The 18,278-nt window shown below is 45.6% G+C and overlaps 1 protein-coding gene across 12 annotated transcripts in view; it reads left to right on the top strand.

Moving 5' to 3' along the window:
- Positions 1 to 1,479: 1,479 nt before the first annotated feature.
- The window catches only part of SEC31B (SEC31 homolog B, COPII coat complex component), a 37,204-nt gene continuing 20,405 nt past the window's right edge, over positions 1,480 to 18,278 (top strand). The window contains exons 1-11 of one of the 12 annotated variants that reach the window (XM_043597266.1): positions 1,480 to 1,935; positions 4,559 to 4,645; positions 4,998 to 5,121; positions 12,158 to 12,353; positions 12,567 to 12,662; positions 13,168 to 13,176; positions 13,596 to 13,739; positions 14,057 to 14,199; positions 15,262 to 15,361; positions 15,466 to 15,627; positions 16,202 to 16,336. In XM_043597266.1, the coding sequence (XP_043453201.1) occupies positions 4,567 to 4,645; positions 4,998 to 5,121; positions 12,158 to 12,353; positions 12,567 to 12,662; positions 13,168 to 13,176; positions 13,596 to 13,739; positions 14,057 to 14,199; positions 15,262 to 15,361; positions 15,466 to 15,627; positions 16,202 to 16,336 (1,188 nt within the window). In that variant the 5' untranslated portion in view covers positions 1,480 to 1,935; positions 4,559 to 4,566. Of the gene's footprint in view, positions 1,936 to 4,558; positions 4,646 to 4,997; positions 5,122 to 11,370; positions 11,522 to 11,569; positions 12,023 to 12,157; positions 12,354 to 12,566; positions 12,663 to 13,167; positions 13,177 to 13,595; positions 13,740 to 14,056; positions 14,200 to 15,261; positions 15,362 to 15,465; positions 15,628 to 16,201; positions 16,337 to 18,278 lie in introns of those variants that run through there. The other 11 variants (XM_043597257.1, XM_043597254.1, XM_043597260.1 and 8 more) reach the window with 11 other exon arrangements.

Genomic DNA, 18,278 nt, shown 5'->3' with positions numbered 1-18,278 from the left:
ACCAGAGGATGGGTACTTATAATAAAATGCCACTACTTGAGGGTTTCCACTGGCTTTTTATCTGTCTTCATTCTCTGTCCTCTGTTGCCTTTGGTAATATATGTAACAAATGTCTGTGTGTCTAATATATATATCAGACATTGATAGGCCCTGGGGCTATAAAATTGAACAGGACAAAAATAGTTGGCTTCAAGTATAGAAGCTAAGACTGGGAGTTACAAAACAAAGTGAAAAGAATTAAGAGCTAAGTTGAGAGAAAAGAGTGCACCATTTTTTTTTTTTTTTTTTTAATTCTGACCTGCTTGCAGCTGTGACCTGCTTTTGGTTAAAATTTTTCGGAGTGTCCCCATCAGTGACGCTTTTGCCTCATTCCCTAGTTTGAGGTGTTGTCTAAGGTTCAGTTTTCCACCCTATTTACTTGCCCTCGGGTTTCATCCACTGTTGAGGTGCCTAACATGTTCAAGAAATACTTAGTACGCACAAAGAGTGGGCAGGCACAGACAATACCCTAAATTGTCTAACATCTGGACTTCAAAACCCTCTAATCCCCACAAAAAGGAAATCTAGACTTGTATCACAGTGACTTGAGGCTCCATTGTAAGATAATGGAACTGACTCACCATCTTTGGAGGCAAAAATACAGTGGAGTTTCTGCATTAAGCCAAAGTTTTGAATCAAGTAACTTAGGTCTAAGATCTTCAACTGCTGGTAGAATATTTTTATTTGGAAATGCCATAATTCCCTCAGTCAACATAAAAAATCCATCTGATTTTTTCACCTCCCTCTTCAGCTCTTCATCACTCACAAGAGCCTGTCCAGTTTTCCTTTACAATCATTGCTACTATGTTAATCCAGGCTTTCATCACCTGGTACCTGGACTGTTCTATTAGTCTTCTAATTTGAGTCCCTGCCTTCAGCTCTGGTCTCTCTCTAAAGGGATCCATATTGCTTGTCTTAAAATACAATTTTCAGGGGCACCTGGGTGGCTCAGTCCGTTAGGCGGGGACTTCAGCTCAGGCCATGATCTCGCGGTCTGTGGATTTGAGTCCCGCCTCGGCTCTGGGCTGGCAGCTCAGAGCCTGGAGCCTGCTTCGGATTCTGTGTCTCCCTCTGTCTCTGCCCCTCCCCTGCTTGCTGTCTCTTAATCACATAATAAACATTAAACACACACACACACACACACTATTCATCTTATTGCATCCCTACCCATAATTTTAACTAACCCCCAATTACCTGCAGAGTTGAATCGGTATTCCCAATCTGTTTCCCGCCTCTTTCATTCATGGTGTGGGAAATGCCAGCGTGCCTACTAGCCAGTTGGGCCCTTCCTCCTTTCTGAGACACCACCTATCTTGCCGCTGCAAGGTATGACACCCGTCTTGCGTCCCTGAAATACTCCAGGAAGCCCCTGGTCTGCAGTACCTAGGCCTCTGCATGCCTATAGCCCTTAATTCGTTCAGCCAACAGCTTTTCGGCATCAGTTGTTGGTGGGCTGTAGTGCGTCACCGCTGTTTATGGCCTTGATTGCTATTTACCTTTTCAATTAGGATTCCACTGAGAGCTTCTGGAACCAGTTAGTACCAGGTCTTCACCATCATAACAAATAATGAATTAGTATCTTCCCTTTTCAGGGGCTGTTCCCCGAGCCTGGCTCTAACTGAATAGGCCAGAACTTAGCGGTCGCAGGATCTGACCCTCTGCGGCAGAACCGCGCAATCGGCGAAGGTGAGGGAGCCTGCAGGGCCAGAATCCTATTCCATCCTCTCCGCTGCTCCGCCGGCGCTTCGCGGCGCGTGCGGGCGGCAGTGCTCGGCCTCCAGGACTACTTTTGGCCCTCGGCAGCCGCCGTCCGCAGCGCCCAGCTGAGCCCACAGGCCCTCGCAGGAGACCTGCTGTGGCTGCGCCGCGCTGCCGTGACCCGGGCTCTCCAAGCAGGTGGGTTTTCCCCGCCTCTCTGGGGCCCGGGGCGCCGCTCCACCGTAGGGAGAGCGCCGGAGGGACCTCGTCCCCCGCGGAGACCCCGGTCCGCGCCTCTCGGGCGCCACCGCGCTCGCCCTCGGATTGGACCCGGCTCCGCTCTCCCGGCCCCGCCGGGGTGCTGCAGCCCCACGAGGGTCTGTCTCCCTTCAGCGCTGCCCTCGCACCTTCTCCCGTGCTCCCCGGACCCCGGCTTAGCCTAGCCTGGAGGGAAGCTGTGCTCACCACCCCCGCAGGGCCTCGGCTGCGGAGGGTCGCTGGCGCCCTCCATCACCGCGGGAGTCTGTTCGGCTCTTGGTTGAATGTAGATTAACAGCCCATCTTCCCAGTTTCTAGGCCGTCGGGGATTTAACACCTCATCTGGAGTTGAGTTTGAACTAATATCATGGTTAAAAGCACTGAGCTATGGAGGCTCAGTGGGGTTCATATCTCAGCCCCAGCCAGTTTTCTTCCCGGTGAAATCTATATAATAATAGTACCTGTTGCACAGAACCGTTATGAGAAGTGAGATTTGCCCGTCAAATGCGCAGGGCTGAACGCAGCTCCTACTTCTGTCAAGGGCTTTCCCCACAAACGGGACAACGGCTTTGACCAGCAGGTGGCAGTGGTGACTGTATAATATGGTGCGCAGCGAGTCCGAAGTTACCTGGTGTTGCCTCAAGCCTTTAGAGGCCCCCTCTAAAGAGGGTCTTGGCTGAGAATCTTGGCTGAATTGGCAGCTTTAAACTCTCTTCAGGCTGGAAAGTACATTAGAGGTTGAGGAATACTACCTACTATTTTAGTAGGTTGCGACTAACCTGACGGTGGTTTCCTTAAGCAGTTTACAATGGGTCCCAAGTTTCTTCCCTCAAGTTCAGTGTTACGTTAAAAACAATACAAAACAAAACCAAAAACTTTTCTGCCACTTTGCAAGCCTGTAGGGATGGCACTTTGAATATGTGTTAGAATTGTATTGGAAGCCACAGAATTAACATGGATGTCTACGTTCATTAAACGTATTATCAAGCACTTTACTCTATGCCAGACATTGTTCTGGCACTAGTTAGTTATAACATGGTGAACAAAGCAGACACAGTACAAGCTCTCCTGGAGTTTACTTATTGGTGGTTGAGACCAACAATATAAATGTAAATAAACACATAATAAGTCACCAAGGAGAAAAAAAATTGAGACTGATTTTGGTTGGGTGGCTCACCTCCCTGACGGGGTGAGACACTTAGCCCAGAAAGATGTGAAAAGGAGCCAGTCATGCAGAGAATGAAAGGGAGAACATTTAAAGTAGCGGAAACAGAGTTTACAAAAGCTCTGAGGTAATAAAAAGCCAGGAGATGAAAGAAAGGGAAAAAAAAATGTGGCTGCAGCGTAATGAATAGAGGGGGAAAGTAGCAAGAGACGAGGTTGAAGTGGAGGGATGAGCCTTTAAGCGGGGTCATAAGGGGTTTGAGTGCAATTTTGTTTTGAGTGCAATAGAAGTCATTGGAAGATTTGAAGCATGGAATGCCAAAATTCTATATATTTTTTTTATTTTAAAAGTTCACTTCTGCTGCTAGGTAAAGAGTTAATTGGGTGATGGTAGAATAAAGATAACCATTTGGAAGACTATCGCAGTAATGCAGGTGAGAGATGATGGTGTCTTCAGATAGAATGGTGGTGGTGGAGCTAGAGAAAAGTAAACAGGTTAAGAGACATTTTGGGGGTGAAATCAGGAAGCCTTAATGATGAATTCGAAGGGAATAAGGGACAAGAAGGAATTGAGGGTGACTTTCAGGTTCCTAGGTTGAGCAGTTGGGGGGATAGTGATACCATATACTGAGATGAAGAAAAATGGAGAAGGAACAGATTTAGGGGAAGGAGGTGGTAGAATGGAGAATTCTGTTTTCGACAGACTGACTTAGGTTATCTTTGCTATATCCAAATAGAAATTTTTTTTTAATTTTTTTTCCCAACGTTTCTATTTATTTTGGGGACAGGGAGAGACAGAGCATGAACGGGGGAGGCGCAGAGAGAGAGGGAGACACACAGAATCGGAAACAGGCTCCAGGCTCCGAGCCATCAGCCCAGAGCCTGACGCGGGGCTCGAACTCACGGACCGTGAGATCGTGACCTGGCTGAAGTCGGACGCTTAACCGACTGCGCCACCCAGGCGCCCCCCAAATAGAAATGTTTGATGAGCAGTTACATATAAGAACTTGGCGCTCAGAGTTGAGAAATTTGTGTTGGTGGTATGAATTTAGGGGTCATCAGCATACGGATGAAAAGCCAAGGGAATGGATGAGGTCACTGAGAGGTTATCCAATTTGATGGTTATCATCACCATTGGGCCTGTGGCAACCAGTGTGTTTAAATATCTTTTTGGGGTTAAAGCATTAGATTTTAGTAATTGGGTAAGTGAACTGTCCTTGCAGATCTACAGATGGTCATGCGTGTGTCACCCTGTATTGCCCTGAAATGCCCCCATTCCATGGTGGGGAGAGAGAAACAAGAACTCGTGTCCACAGGTGCTTCCTAGATCTGGCCCTTAAGCTTGCTGATTTCTATTTTTAGTAAGCTGAGGGTTATGTCAGTTTTCTGCCACCTACAGGACGGACCATGAAGCTAAAGGAGCTTGAACGGCCTGCTGTCCAAGTGTGGAGCCCAGCCAGCCAGTGCCCTGTGTATCTCGCCACAGGTATGATGATACTGTGGACTAGGATCCACTGGAAGTACATAGGTCAAGGGGAAACTTAATATTCAGAATTCTTTATTGAGCTTCAGAGAAAGCTTTAGAGTCATGAAAAGGTGGGGTTCGCTTGCAGGATAAGCAAGGGGACATTAGGTGTTTGGGGTACCTAGGGGCAGCCTTGAATTATGGTTCAAGCTTGAGCACCTCCTGTTTTCTTGCTTTCTTTGGAGTTACCACTTGAAAAAGGATATACCCAGTCCTCTCCTGTTCCGCTGCCTCTCCCTAACCATTTATACCCCAAATCCATCCATGTATTTTTGCTTATGTGCCGCCTCTTCCTAACTTTTCTTGTGCCTAGGAACATCTGCCCAGCAGTTAGATGCCTCCTTTAGCACAAATGGCACCTTGGAAATCTTTGAGGTTGATTTCAGGGACCCCTCCTTGGACTTGAAACGCAAGGGAGTCCTTTCTGCCTCCAGCAGGTACCATGTCTGAATTGTTGATGTGTGTGCAGGGCAGCTCCTGATGTAGACTGAGGAATTCTGGGAGCAAGGTGTGCTTCTCAAGGCTCATAAGGATATCTATTAGGTGAAGGACCTTCACCAAGTTGGGGAGAAGTTAACTCTGGGTTTATTTTACCAAAGGATTTTAAAAACACCCACTCTCACTTTTTTGGTCAGCAGCGGCACCGGGCAGAGTCGTGTGTTAGAGACTCCTCACCCAAGCCTGGATCACCCATACGTGCCTGATCTCTCTCTGAGCCCAGAGATGTTGGCTTCTTCCTCCCTTGGCTCTTGTGAAGATAACCTTACACAATATCTCCTTTTCTGCCAATGGGAGGAGAATGAATGAGCCTCTCCTCATTGTGGTTAGGCACTGATTGGGTACTCCTGGATTTCATGGCTCTGGCAGGCTTACAGGCCTGAGTACCGGCATTCACAGAGCACATGTATACAGGTCAGGCACTATGATAGGGACTCTGTATATCTTATTCATTCCTCAAAATGAGCCTGAGCAATAAATACCATTATTCCCATTTTGCATAGGAGGGAACCGAAACTCTGGGAAGCTAGGATTTACACATAGGTCTGATTCCAAAATCTACCTTCTTTCGATTATTCAACTTCTCTTTTATAGGTTTTGTAAAGATGTGGCTTACAGTCTGAAGCAGTGGTCTCCATACCACTGGGGAAAATGTGAATATTCACTATACTCAAGTTATAGAGGCAATATAAATAATATACATGCGTTACTCTACTATTAAAAAGTGCCATTTCCATAATTTTATAGATTAAAAATATAAGTCTTTTTCCTACAGAGAATTATCTTGTCCATCCCTCTTTAGAGATTACTGGTCAAAATGCAACTTTGCATTCTCTTATGAATGTTTTGGTCCATCTGAGAGATAAATTAAGATATTTAGATAGAAGTACCCTCTTTTTTCTTTACATGGGTTAGCCTAATAATGAAAGGTTAGTTATTGTTCTCCCTTTCTTGAGCCCCTATATCACTTTCTGACAGTATCCTTTATTTTACAGTTTTTTTTATATCTTTGTATTTCCCGTATCTTTCCCTTTGAAGAGCAGCCACTAGAGGGTTTACCAATAATGATGAGATATTCTTAGCCTCTAAGCAAGCATTTCAGAAAGGGCTCCTGAAAGAGGGGAGCTAATTCAATAACATTTATGCTCCTGGACTTAAGAAGAGGGGCAATGGGTAAGAGCTCCTATCCTCAGTCAGCCAAGCAACAGCTTTAGCACAGTAGTGGCTCCTTAGGGCTAATAGTTCCTAAGAAAGAAACAATATAGTTGCTTAAGAAACCTTGAAATTGAATCCTAAGATCCCTGTGGGCAGAGATTTTTGTCTGTTTCATTCACTGCTGTATCTCTAACTCCTAAAACATCACCTGGCATTTGATGCTTAAGGATTATCTGTTAAATGAATGAGCGATGCTAGAAATGTCTGGATTACCAAACTGAGCACTCATATCCACCATTTCAGTTAGTTAAAGTTATTCTTCAGTTAATGTTAGTGCCCTGAGAGCTTTTCAAAGGTGACGATCGGTTTGTTTTGCAGCCAACTAGGCTGAAGGGACCCTTTTTGAAATGTTGGTACTCAAATCAGGAATTGTAAACTTCACTTCATACCCTGTTTGATCCTGCAGAGATTGGGAGCTATACCCAAAATAAATAGTGCAGCTAACACTATTGATAGTGTGTCATCTCTATTTTCTTTTCTACCTCTATAATTGTGTGCAAAGAGTGAGTTGCATTTCCAAAGACCTAAGGAACTATCTTTGACATAGATCTATAGGGTGTTGTTGAAGAAATCATCTTAGACACCCAAGGGCCTAAGGCACCCACTTCTTTCTGTTCCAGCCTGGGTTCAGTCACTTACTCAGAAATCCACATCTCAAACTATTGGCCAAGATGATCGAGGTAGAGAGAGGGCTGCCTGTTCTTTGCTTTATACTTTCCTCTTTCTTTTCTGTGCCATCTTTTGCGTGGTTTAGTGGAAAGCACAGTTGTATTGGGTTGCACCCTTGGCTAGAGATAGGTGACTTTGTGCAAATGGAGGTCGTAGGTTTCCTCACTTACACATAAAGAAGAGGTTGTACAAGAAGACTAAGAACCTACTGAGCTCTAAATTCAGGTATTATGTTCAGTGTTTCCTTCTCTTCCTTTTTTGTATCATAATCTCTTTTCTTTTTCCTTTTTTTTTTTTTAAAGAAAGCTTCCTTGGGTCTCCCCATTATTACCTAACACATACTTTTCAAAATCTTCCCTCATCCTTTGCCTGCCCTTTTCACCAGACGCATGCCTCAACCACATTTGAATCCTGAAGATCCCCTTGTATCAATTCATGAGGCATCAGAAAATATTATGTATTTAGAAATACCTGACTGAAAGAGAAGTCCTCTGAAACACTGGTGTGGGGGTGGATAAGGGACCACCTCAAGCTGTAAATAGACTGAAGAGAGGGAATGGATTAAAGCCAGTGGATGCATCAGAATCAATATGGATTAGCACGTGCGTTGAAGCAAGTGATGTTTGGTTTGTTAGATGAATCTCACTCAAGAATAAAGGTTTTGGGGAGAATAATACGTTATTTATGAATTGTCTTAATGAAAGAGGACTTAGCTGCTGTGGCTGAATGAGGTCAGAGACCAGTGTGCGATGTGCAGTACTCCACCCTCTGTCTGCACTGAGGGTCTAGATCTTTTTGTGGTCTCTGTACCTCTGTATGACCTATTCTCTAGTAATGTGAAGACAGTAGGTGATCTATCTTCCAGCACCTTTATAGTAGTTCTGGCCACTTGGGGAACCCTGCGGCCTCTCTTTGGGTGCCTGTGTAAGGAACAACACCAAGCAGAAAAAGATCACTTTGTGTACTTTTCTTAGTTTTCCCATTTCTAAGGTTTGCCTTCCTTAGAGATTACATCAAGATCACAGAGTGGAGAGAACGTGGGCTTTGTTGTTGGATAGGCCTGGGTTCAGATCCCAACGCTGCCATCTAATATCCTCTTGGGCACATTGTTTAACTTCTCTGGCCCTGTTTTTCTCTGCTGTAAATTTGGGATACATGGGCACGTATTAGCTGGTGCATATTAGGCTTCAGAAAAGAAGTTCTCTCAGACAGCCACTGCTTCACTTCACTGTCTTCATTCTCCAACTTGAGCACTGCCCTCACTGCTCTACCTTTTTTTTTAATGTGTGTGTGTGTGTGTGTGTGTGTGTGTTGAGAAAGACAGAGCATGAGCAGGGGAGGGGGGGGCAGAGAGAGAGGGAGACACAGAATCCAAAGCAGGCTCCAGGCTCTGAGCTGTCAGCACAGAGCCCGATGTGGGGCTCAAACTCACCAACTGTGAGATCATAACTGGAGCCGAAGTCAGACACTTAACTAACTGAGCCACCTAGGTGTCCCTTCACTGCTCTGACTTTTAAGAAAGCTTGGATTCCCTCAGCTAGTTTGGCTTGTTTTCACTTTAGTTCAGTAACATGAGGTTGGAATTTTTTTAATGTTTATTTTATTTATTTTGATAGCAAGCGATCAGAGGAGGGGCAGAGAGAGAATCCCAGGCAGGCTCTGCACTGTCAGGGCAGAGCCCAGTGTGGGGCTTAAACTCACAAACTGTGAGATCATGACCTGAGCCAAAATCAGGAGTCAGTTGCCTAACTGACTGAGTCACCCAGACCCCCTCTGAGGTGGTTATTTTTAAAAAGGAACCTTACTGGGGCGCCTGGGTGGCGCAGTCGGTTAAGCGTCCGACTTCAGCCAGGTCACAATCTCGCGGTCCGTGAGTTCGAGCCCCGCGTCAGGCTCTGGGCTGATGGCTCGGAGCCTGGAGCCTGTTTCCGATTCTGTGTCTCCCTCTCTCTCTGCCCCTCCCCCGTTCATGCTCTGTCTCTCTCTGTCCCAAAAATAAAATAAAACGTTGAAAAAAAAAATAAAAAAAAATAAAAAAAAAAAGGAACCTTACTAAGCAAATAAAAGCAAAATCCCAAACAAAGAAGTACATAAATTATGGAAGAAAGAATTTACACAACACATATTCCTAGTTATAAATTAGCTAAAGCTTGGCCTCAGCTGAGCTTAGCTAGGAGGGCCTTTTGATCTCTCAGGCCTCAATTTATTCTCTTTAACCTTGTCTTTTTCTCTCCGCCAGGAGCATAGCCATGAGCTGGTCGTAGGGCTGGTTCTCTTTATGAATTTCAGTGTCTTCCCCTACTGGTCTAGGCTGGTATCAATCTGATGTATCCAACACAGGGGTTCTCAACCCTGTTTGCTTGTTACAATCACCTGGGGGCTCTTGTTAAAAATGTAGATTCTGGGGGTGCCTGGGTGGCTCAGTAGGTTAAGCGTCTGATTTCTGCTCAGGTCATGATCTCGCGGTTTGTGAGTTTGAGCCCCGTGTTGGGCTCTGTGCAGACAGCTCAGAGCCTGGAGCCTGCTTCAGATTCTGTGTCTCCCCTCTCTGTGCCCCTCCTATGCTCATGCTCTGTCTCTCTCTGTCTGTCAATAATAAGTAAATGTTAAAAAATTTTTTTAAAAATGTAGATTCTGAGGGCCTGTCTCTGGAAATTCTGCTTTGCAAGGTCTAAGTAGGAAAGTAAAGAATCTGTTTTTTTCTTTTTCTTTTTTTATTTTAGAGAGAAAGAAAGAGTGCAAGTGAGGGAGAGGGGCAGAGGGGGAGACAGTCTTAAGCATGCTTCCTGTTCAGTGCGGAGCCCGATGCAGGGCTCGATCCCATGACCTTCAGATCATGACCTGAGCCAAAATCAAGAGTCGGACAGTCAACCCCCTGAGCCACCCAGGTGCCCCAAGAATCTGTATTTCTTTGATGCTGTATACTGCCCCTTATCACCATCTCCATGGGAACCTCTTCAGCAGAGAATTGCACCTGTATTCTCATGTTTTGAAAGTTCCCATCATCCCATGCAAACTCTTCCTATACCATCTCTTTAAATCTCTTCTAATCTCTGGAAATCCTATTTTCAAGCCAAAGGCCTTCATCTTGTTTTTTAACTTTTAAACTATTCAAACATAGAAAGTTGTAGAATAGTACAATGAACAATTATATACTTTTACCTAGATTTATCAGTAGTTAATATTTTGTTGCATTTGCCTGCATTCCGTGCACTCTTTTTCTGCGTGCACATGTGTGCGTACACACACACACACACGCGCACACACACACACACACACACACACACACTGTTCCCTGACCATTTGAAGAGCAGAGATGATTGACATTCCTTGAGTCCGTTGAATGATCATGTCCTGGTCCTTGCTTAACTTGTCCTAGCCGTTCTCACTCTCCTAGATATTCTCTTTCATGTCCTATTTGGGCTCTAGGCTCACTCTCACTAGTGAAATGGTTAACCATAGGACTGTACTTTCTACATGCTTACAGAAAGAAAATCATTTTGTCACACTCTGTGTTCTGCATTTTGGTCACTCTAAACTAACTAGGCTTGTTCTCTAACTCTTTGGTGACTCCCCCTTGAGGTCTCAGGTGCCTTTGTCTTTGGTCTGTATGCCAGGTGCTGTGATCATACTGACGTTCCTGTGACATTTAGCACCCCCATGTGAGTTTTTCACTGGCCATATTCTCCTCTGGTTCCTGTGAGACTTATTATGGGTTTCTTTAGTTATTTTGTTGACTTGCCCTCAGCCCACACTGACCTCTAGCCCCAGGGTGACATGGCAGCCTCTTGAACCAATGTGGCACACGTTCTTCTGCCCTATTGAGATCAGTGCAATGTTAGAACACATGGCCTTTTGGACAGTACCTTTAGAGCCACTGTTTGTGTCAGCTCTGCTCTAACCTGGTCTCAAATGGTGTTCAACTCTTCACTTCTAACAGGTTGGTGCTGCCTAATGACTGGTCAAACAGGTTCCTGCCTGGTCACCCCACTCAGTTTCTTGGCTGATGTTTCCCAGGGTGTGGGAACATTTCATTCCAGTTAGGGATCTTATGACATCATTCAATGTGAAATCTGGCTTCCCCGAAGGGCTGTGGAAATACCCTTGGCTAGCAGCTGTGAAATGGAGGACAAGACTACCTTTAAGGCTTTGGGGATTTCACATGGCTTCCCTAGGGGCTTTGTAGAGGACCTAACTCTGCAGGGGCCCAGGATTCATCTTTTCCTTTTGTGTAAGATGCAGGCCAGAAAGCCAGAAGTGTTTCCCAAGAGATGTGTTTATTCTTTTTGCTTCTGTGTTTCTAGGGCTGGCTGGCTACAGCCATAGAGCACATCCAGTGGGCTAGTCACATGGGAGAGACACAAGGTGGAGTGATCCTTGGGTCCCTTCTCACTTAGAGCTTGAGAGGGAAGAGAGGACAACAGTTGTTGGTGTAGGGAACCTGCTTCTAGTCAGGTACAGAAGAGTTTGGATCTTCCTCTAAACAGAATACAGTCTTTTATGATGGTTAAGGGATCAGACTCTAAAATAAATGGGCCAGACTTTATACCTTGATTCCACCACTTCCTAGGTGTCAAATAGGGATAAAACTACTAACTGTATATACAGAAATTCATATATTTTCTGTGTCTCAGTTTCCTCAATTGAAAATGGAGTTAGTAATAATACCTTATAGAGTTATTGAATATTAAATCAGTGAATACATGTGAAGCACTTAAAACAATGCTTCATACGTAGGAACTGTTTAATAAGTGTTAGTTGTTACTGTTATTTGAGTTGTGAGGATTAAGTGAAGTAATTTATTTGAAATATGTATCACTGGCCCTATATAACCCTAATAATGTTAATTTAGGGGGGAAAAAAAAGCCTGGCCTCCTCACTTCTAGTGTAACAAAGATGGAATATTTTTCAGAGAAAGGGCAGGACCAAAGTGAGGACACCTCTGTTGTGTGTCTGGTAAGTGAGGGAGAAAGGCAGGCCTGTCTTGGGGTGGGGATGCCTGCATAATGGCAGAGGCTGACAGAGATGCCTGCTCTCTGCCTATTAACATGGTTCTGAGATGGTGCTGATGCCAGTTTCTCCTCTTTGTAGGTTTTACAAGCTGATCTGGGGGAGCTTTGGCAATGGGCTTCTGGAAGCCTCCGGGGTTATTGCAGGCGGAGGGAACAATGGCATGCTTACTCTATACAATGTGACCCACATCCTGTCTTCAGGGAAGGAGCCTGTGATTGCCCAGAGGCAGAAGCACACGGGGGCTGTCAGAGCCCTTGACTTTAATCCTTTCCAGGTACTGCATTTCAGTTGGTCAGACATGGCCAAGCCATGGAGTAACAATTCTGTATGGAAACATTCACTTGTGGCCTCCAGTCTGTAACTCTGAGCCCTTCCCAGGCTGTTAGGGGAGAGGCTTTGGAAACCCCACATGTGGGCCTCTTTCCCCCTTTCCTGCTCTCACTTCTTCCTGGGGTGGTGTTTCTCCAAAGACCTGTTCTTCATACAGGGCCACCTCCTGGCCACAGGGGCCAGTGATTCTGAAATCTTCATTTGGGATTTGAATAACCTAAATGTGCCAATGACCCCAGGATCCAAGTCACAGGTAAGGAGGCTCCTAGGGCAGCTGATTTTCCCAGGGAGAGTCTTGAATCCTGGAGGCAGCCAGAGTACAGGAGGTTTTGGACTTTACCACTGGAGGGCAATAAAGCTCCGCAAACGAACACATTTTACCAGCCAGCCATTAGCAGCAATGGAGGGGAGGGTGTGCGTGTGGTGGGGTGGTTTGTGGTCATTAACTGTCCTAGGGTTTCTGGAAGGAAGATGAAGAAGGGCAGTGGGAGGCACTGAGAAAAGAAGTGTGAGTACGATTTATCATAGTAGAGCTCAGGCAGGGTAGAGTAGGACCCTAAGCTCAGGAAGTGGGGCTAAGAGTAGGACACCCAGATACACTCTTGTCCTTTTTGTGAGGTGGGTCAGCTTTGCCTCTGTATCTAGTTCTCCATGCAGTTGGGGTCCTGGGCATATCTGTCTCTGAGTGTACCTACCTGTCAGTCTATAACTGGGTCTGTCTTTTTGCTTCCTGGCTCTTCTCTGTTTTATGCTTACAGTATCGTGAGGTAAGTTAAGTATAAATTTGATAGTACCCTGTGCCCTAAAAATAGCAATGGCTTTTCTTTCTGCCTCATTTTCTCTGAGGGTCTTATGTGTCTGTGTTTCCCTTTCTTCCTCCTCCTCTCCCCCTCTCTCTGTCGTAGATAAGAGGCCTGTTTTAAATCTTGACTTTATTCTCTCAGGAGCAACTTGGGATAGGAGTAAAATCCAAGTGTTCCTGCCCTTCTCTCAATTTCTACACCAGTACCCCCAAAGGATCCTCTCTAGAAAATTTAACCCCCAGCTCCCTGATACTATCTGGGTTTGGGAAGCTCATGTCTGCTCTTGGGCTTTCTGTGGGTGGTTGGGAGCAGTGGAACAGCAAATGTCTCTTGGTCCAGGGGATGACAAGTTGTCCTCCACCCTTCCCCCCATCCTGCCACAGCAGCCTCCAGAAGACATCAAAGCACTCGCTTGGAACCGGCAGGTTCAACACATTCTGGCTTCTGCTCACCCCAGCGGCAAGGCAGTTGTGTGGGATCTCAGAAAGAATGAACCTATCATCAAAGTCAGCGATCATAGCAACAGGGTGAGTTCTGGAGGCAGAATGCAGGGTTGGGCTCTGGCTTCTCCCTCATGCCTGGGCTTTGGAGCTGTTCTTCCCCAGGCCAGGGTTCTGCTTTCAGCTGCTACACTTGCAGACTTAGCCTCTTATCAGATTTCCTGTTGAGAGTGAATGCTTAGGGAAGCTAAACAGAGCTGATCTGGAGGCTTCTAATATTCATTACTTACTCATGGTCATCACACAGAAGAGACACAAAACCTGCCCTATTCCAACTGGGCGGAAAAGGTTCATAATCAGAAGAGTCAGGTTACATCACCCTTTGGGGTCTGCTTTGTTCACAGATGCACAGCTCAGGCTTGGCCTGGCACCCAGAGATAGCCACCCAATTGGTGCTCTGCTCAGAAGATGATCATCTTCCAGTGATTCAGCTGTGGGATTTGCGCTTTGCCTCCTCTCCCCTGAAGGTGCTGGAGAGCCACAGCAGGTAATATCTCAAACTCTGTCTACTTTTTTGGCAGACGGTATGGCATAACTGACCTGGGTAGGAGGCAGTGAATGCCTCACTTTAGTTACCAAACATCCTCCCTGCCTTTAAAGCCATTCCCAGTGAACAGTTTCCCAATCCTAGCTCTAGCCCCAACAAAGAGAAGTTTCTTGAGATGGTAAGGTTATGGAGAAGAACCTGAGATTCCATTTAACTTCCAGAAATTGGAGTGTGGATGGGGTCATGACAAATATTTGGAGCCAATGTTTAGTCTTCCTGGGAGAGTCCAGGATAATGTTAATCTCTCTTTAGGTGGTGAGGTTATCTCCTCCAAGACTTCTCCTTTTTTTTTTTTTTTTTTTTTTTTTAGTTTCTTTATTTTGAGAGAGAGAAGGGTAGAGAGAGAGGGAGACAGAGAATCCCAAGAAAGCTCCACACTGTCAGCACAGAGCCTGACATGGGGCTTGATCTCACAAACCACAAGATTATGACCTGAGCCAAAACCGAGAGTCAGACGCTTACCTGACTAAGCCACCCAGGCACCCCTAAGACTTTTCAGTAAGAAAACCTTGGCTCCTGTTTATCCTCCAAACAGGCCTGCCCCTGAAGCTGTAACTCTTAGGCCCCTAGCAGAGAAAACAACCCCACACTGTTCTTTCTTACTAAAGGTCTATGTTGCTTTTATGCCTTCTTGGGGACTTTTAAGAGTTAGATCCTCACTCCTCACATGGGCTAAAAAGCACACATAGGGATGGGTGCTTGAGTGACTCATGCTGATTCACAGTCCCTACTCTACAGTCAGGGAAGAGAAGCGGGCCATCCTGCAGGGAACTGTGAGAGGCAGAATGATACAGTGCATAGTGCCCAGGCTCTGGGGTTTGACGTGTCCTGGCTGTATGGCTGCTGAAGGTTCCTTAATTTTTCAAAGCCTCCTTTTCCTCATTTGTAAAATGAAATCAGGCCACTCATTTTATAGGGATGAGATATATCCAAGATATGTATGACACTCTACTCCTAGTGGGCATTCAACAAATGTTAGTTCCTCTTTCCTTTCCTTTTTAGGGGGATCTTGTCAGTGTCGTGGAGCCAGGCTGACCCTGAGCTGCTGCTCAGTAGTGCCAAGGACAACCAGATCTTGTGCTGGAACCTGGGGAGTGGTGAGGTAGGCCGGCCTTTCTGTGGGCATGCAGGGAGAGGAGATGAGCTGTGTGTTCTGCATTGTTTTACCTAAGTCAAGGTTTCCCTAATGGTTGGGTTCCTTCACAGGTAGTATATAAGCTACCCACACAGAGTAGCTGGTGCTTTGATGTGCAGTGGTGCCCTCGGGATCCTCCAGTGTTCTCTGCTGCCTCCTTCGACGGCTGGATCAGTTTGTACTCCGTGATGGGTAGGAGCCGGGAAGTCCAGCAGATCAGACAGGCTGACAAGGTTTGAAGGGCTTGGTGGAGAATGCTGGAGGGAATGCTGTCTCTATGTTGGGGGAGAGAGAAGGACGAATGGCCTGGGAAGAAGTGGGGACTATTGGAGACTGGGAAGCCAGGGGCCTGGGTTGGGAGGGCTGCACCTTTGCTCTAGTGCCCATCTTCCTGGGAGGATGTCAATTTCTGCCACAATACAAAAGAGGGCTGCACCTTTGCTCTAGTGCCCATCTTCCTGGGAGGATGTCAATTTCTGCCACAATACAAAAGAGGCCTTCACCTTGACGCTTGCTCTTGGATGTTCTCTGTGGTATTTCAGGAACACTGGACCTCTATGGTGGAATCGTTATTTTGGAAGTGCCTCATCTCCCTTTCTCCTATAGATCTGTTCTGTGTCTACACTCCACTGTAGACCTTGGATACAGTAGGCTTTCCAAGAGCCTACTGCATGGGAGTTTTACTCTCACTACCAGTTCCCTAGAAAATGGGAGTCTAGCCTTTGTGGGCCAGATTGGATGTTTCACGGATTTCCCCCAAACTTGTAGATGCAGCACCACTTCAAGTTGGTGTCCTTTTGCCCTCAGATCTCTTCTTCCTTCAGCAAAGGCCAGCCTCTCCCACCATTGCAGGTGCCAGAGCAAGTGGCCCAAGCATCATTGATACCTCCTCTACAAAAACCCCCCAAATGGATGAGAAGGCCAGCAGGTGTTTCATTTGCTGTAAGTGTAGTGTGTATGTGTGTGTGTGGGGGGGGGGGGCGGGTAGTGCATGGTTGTATGTGTGTATGTGTTTGTGAAGCCTGTTGCGTGCCCAGCACGGAGCTGTGTTCTGTAGGAGATTCATTCCTACTGCTTGTGTCTCAGATCAGGTCCCACCTTCATGCTCAGGCAGAGTTACTGTAGCTTTCCTTTCTACCCCTTCGCCTAGCGTACTGTGCTGGTCCTGTCTAAAGGGAATTGAGCGTTTTAGACTGCTCGGTTATGGAGAACTGCTTGAGATTCCACCTGATCTTTCTCTAACTCTTATGTGTTTGGACTGGTAGTGAGTCCAGACATGTAAGGGTTAGAATACAAAGCAGGAAAGAAAAAAATGTAGATTCCATCCTGTCCCTCCTCTGCTCAAAACCTTTGGCCCCCATTGTCTTATGGACTCAAGGCCAAATGTACAAAGGGCCGCACTTACCTTTCCAGTTTTTATTCCCCCTTATTCTTATGTGTTTCATGTGCTCCAGTTATATATGACTCCTTTCTGTTCCACAAATAACTCCTCAGCTTTGCTGCTTTTGCCTGTACCCTGCCCTTCAACTTCTCTCCTGAGCCATTGAATCCTACCGTACCTTTTCATGTTCTTTTGCTTAAATACCACCCCCTCCATGATGTCCATCTTTAAACCCTTGTCAGACTTCACTTTGAGGATTTATCCTCCTATAATGATACACTTTACTTGGACTAAGGTTATTTACATACTCGGGTGGAGACCCTACTAAGTAATGGACTCCTGGAGGATAGGGACCACATTTTGTTCATTTTTATCCCTAAAGCAAGTGCTTCTCAAACTTTAATACACATACAGATCACCTGGAGATCTTACTAAAATTCAGATTCTGGTTCCTTTAGTCTAGGGTAGGACCCAAGATTCTGGTTTCCATTAAGTTCCCAGGTGATTCCCTTGCTGCTGGCCTGAGGAGAGGCAGGGCCCTAAAGCACTAGGTTAACCTAATGATTTAAATATTAGGTGTCATTTAAAAACAGATGTATCGAAGAAGTGATTCTTCTGTGCAGAGCCACCAGTTTTATTGTGGAGGCAAGGCCAACACACTCAAGAGGCAGGGAGGTGAAGAATTCTGATGTTGAAAGACCTACATTTCTTCGTTTGTTTTGTTTATTGATTTCAGGAGATAATTCTGTGTTTAATTGTTGAGGACTCACCATACCATTTTCCACAGCAGCTGCACAATTTAATATTTCCAACAATGCCTAGGAGTTTCATTTTCTCTGAATTAGCCCCAATACTTATTTAAAACCTTTTTTTTTTAAGTTTTTATTTATTTATTTTGAGAGAGACAGAGAGAGAGAGAGTAGGGAAGGGACAGAGATAGGGGGAGAGAGAGAATCCCAAGCAGGCTCTGTGCCATCAGTTCAGAACCTAATGTGGGGCTTGAACTCATGAACTGTGAGATCATGACCTGAGCTGAGATCAAGAATCAGACCCTTAACAACCTGAGCCACCCAGGCACCCCTCTGCCTTTTTTAATTGAAGTATAGCTGACACACAATGTGACATTAGTTTCAGGAGTACAACATAGCGATTCAGCAGATTTATACGTTCCGCTACGTTCACAAGTGTAGCTACCATGGGTCACCATACAGTGCTATTATAGTACCATTGGTTGTATTTCATATACTGTACCATGACTTATTCATTGCATAACTAGAAACAGGTACCTCCCACTCCCCTTCAACCATTTGCCTGGCCTCTCACCTAACCCTCCCCTTTGGCAGCCACTGGCTTGTTCTCTGTATTTCTGGGTCTGTCTGGAGAGGTCTGCATTCTTTTTTTTTTTTTAACTTGTTTTATTTTTTATTTTTTAAAATTTACACCCAAATTAGTTAGCATATAGTGCAACAATGATTTCAGGAGTAGATTCCTTAATGCCCCTTA

The sequence above is a fragment of the Prionailurus bengalensis genome, chromosome D2 (assembly GCF_016509475.1).
Source record: "Prionailurus bengalensis isolate Pbe53 chromosome D2, Fcat_Pben_1.1_paternal_pri, whole genome shotgun sequence".
NCBI lineage: Eukaryota > Metazoa > Chordata > Mammalia > Carnivora > Felidae > Prionailurus > Prionailurus bengalensis.
Note: the sequence above shows the minus strand (reverse complement) of the source record. Positions and strands in the feature narration are given on the sequence as shown.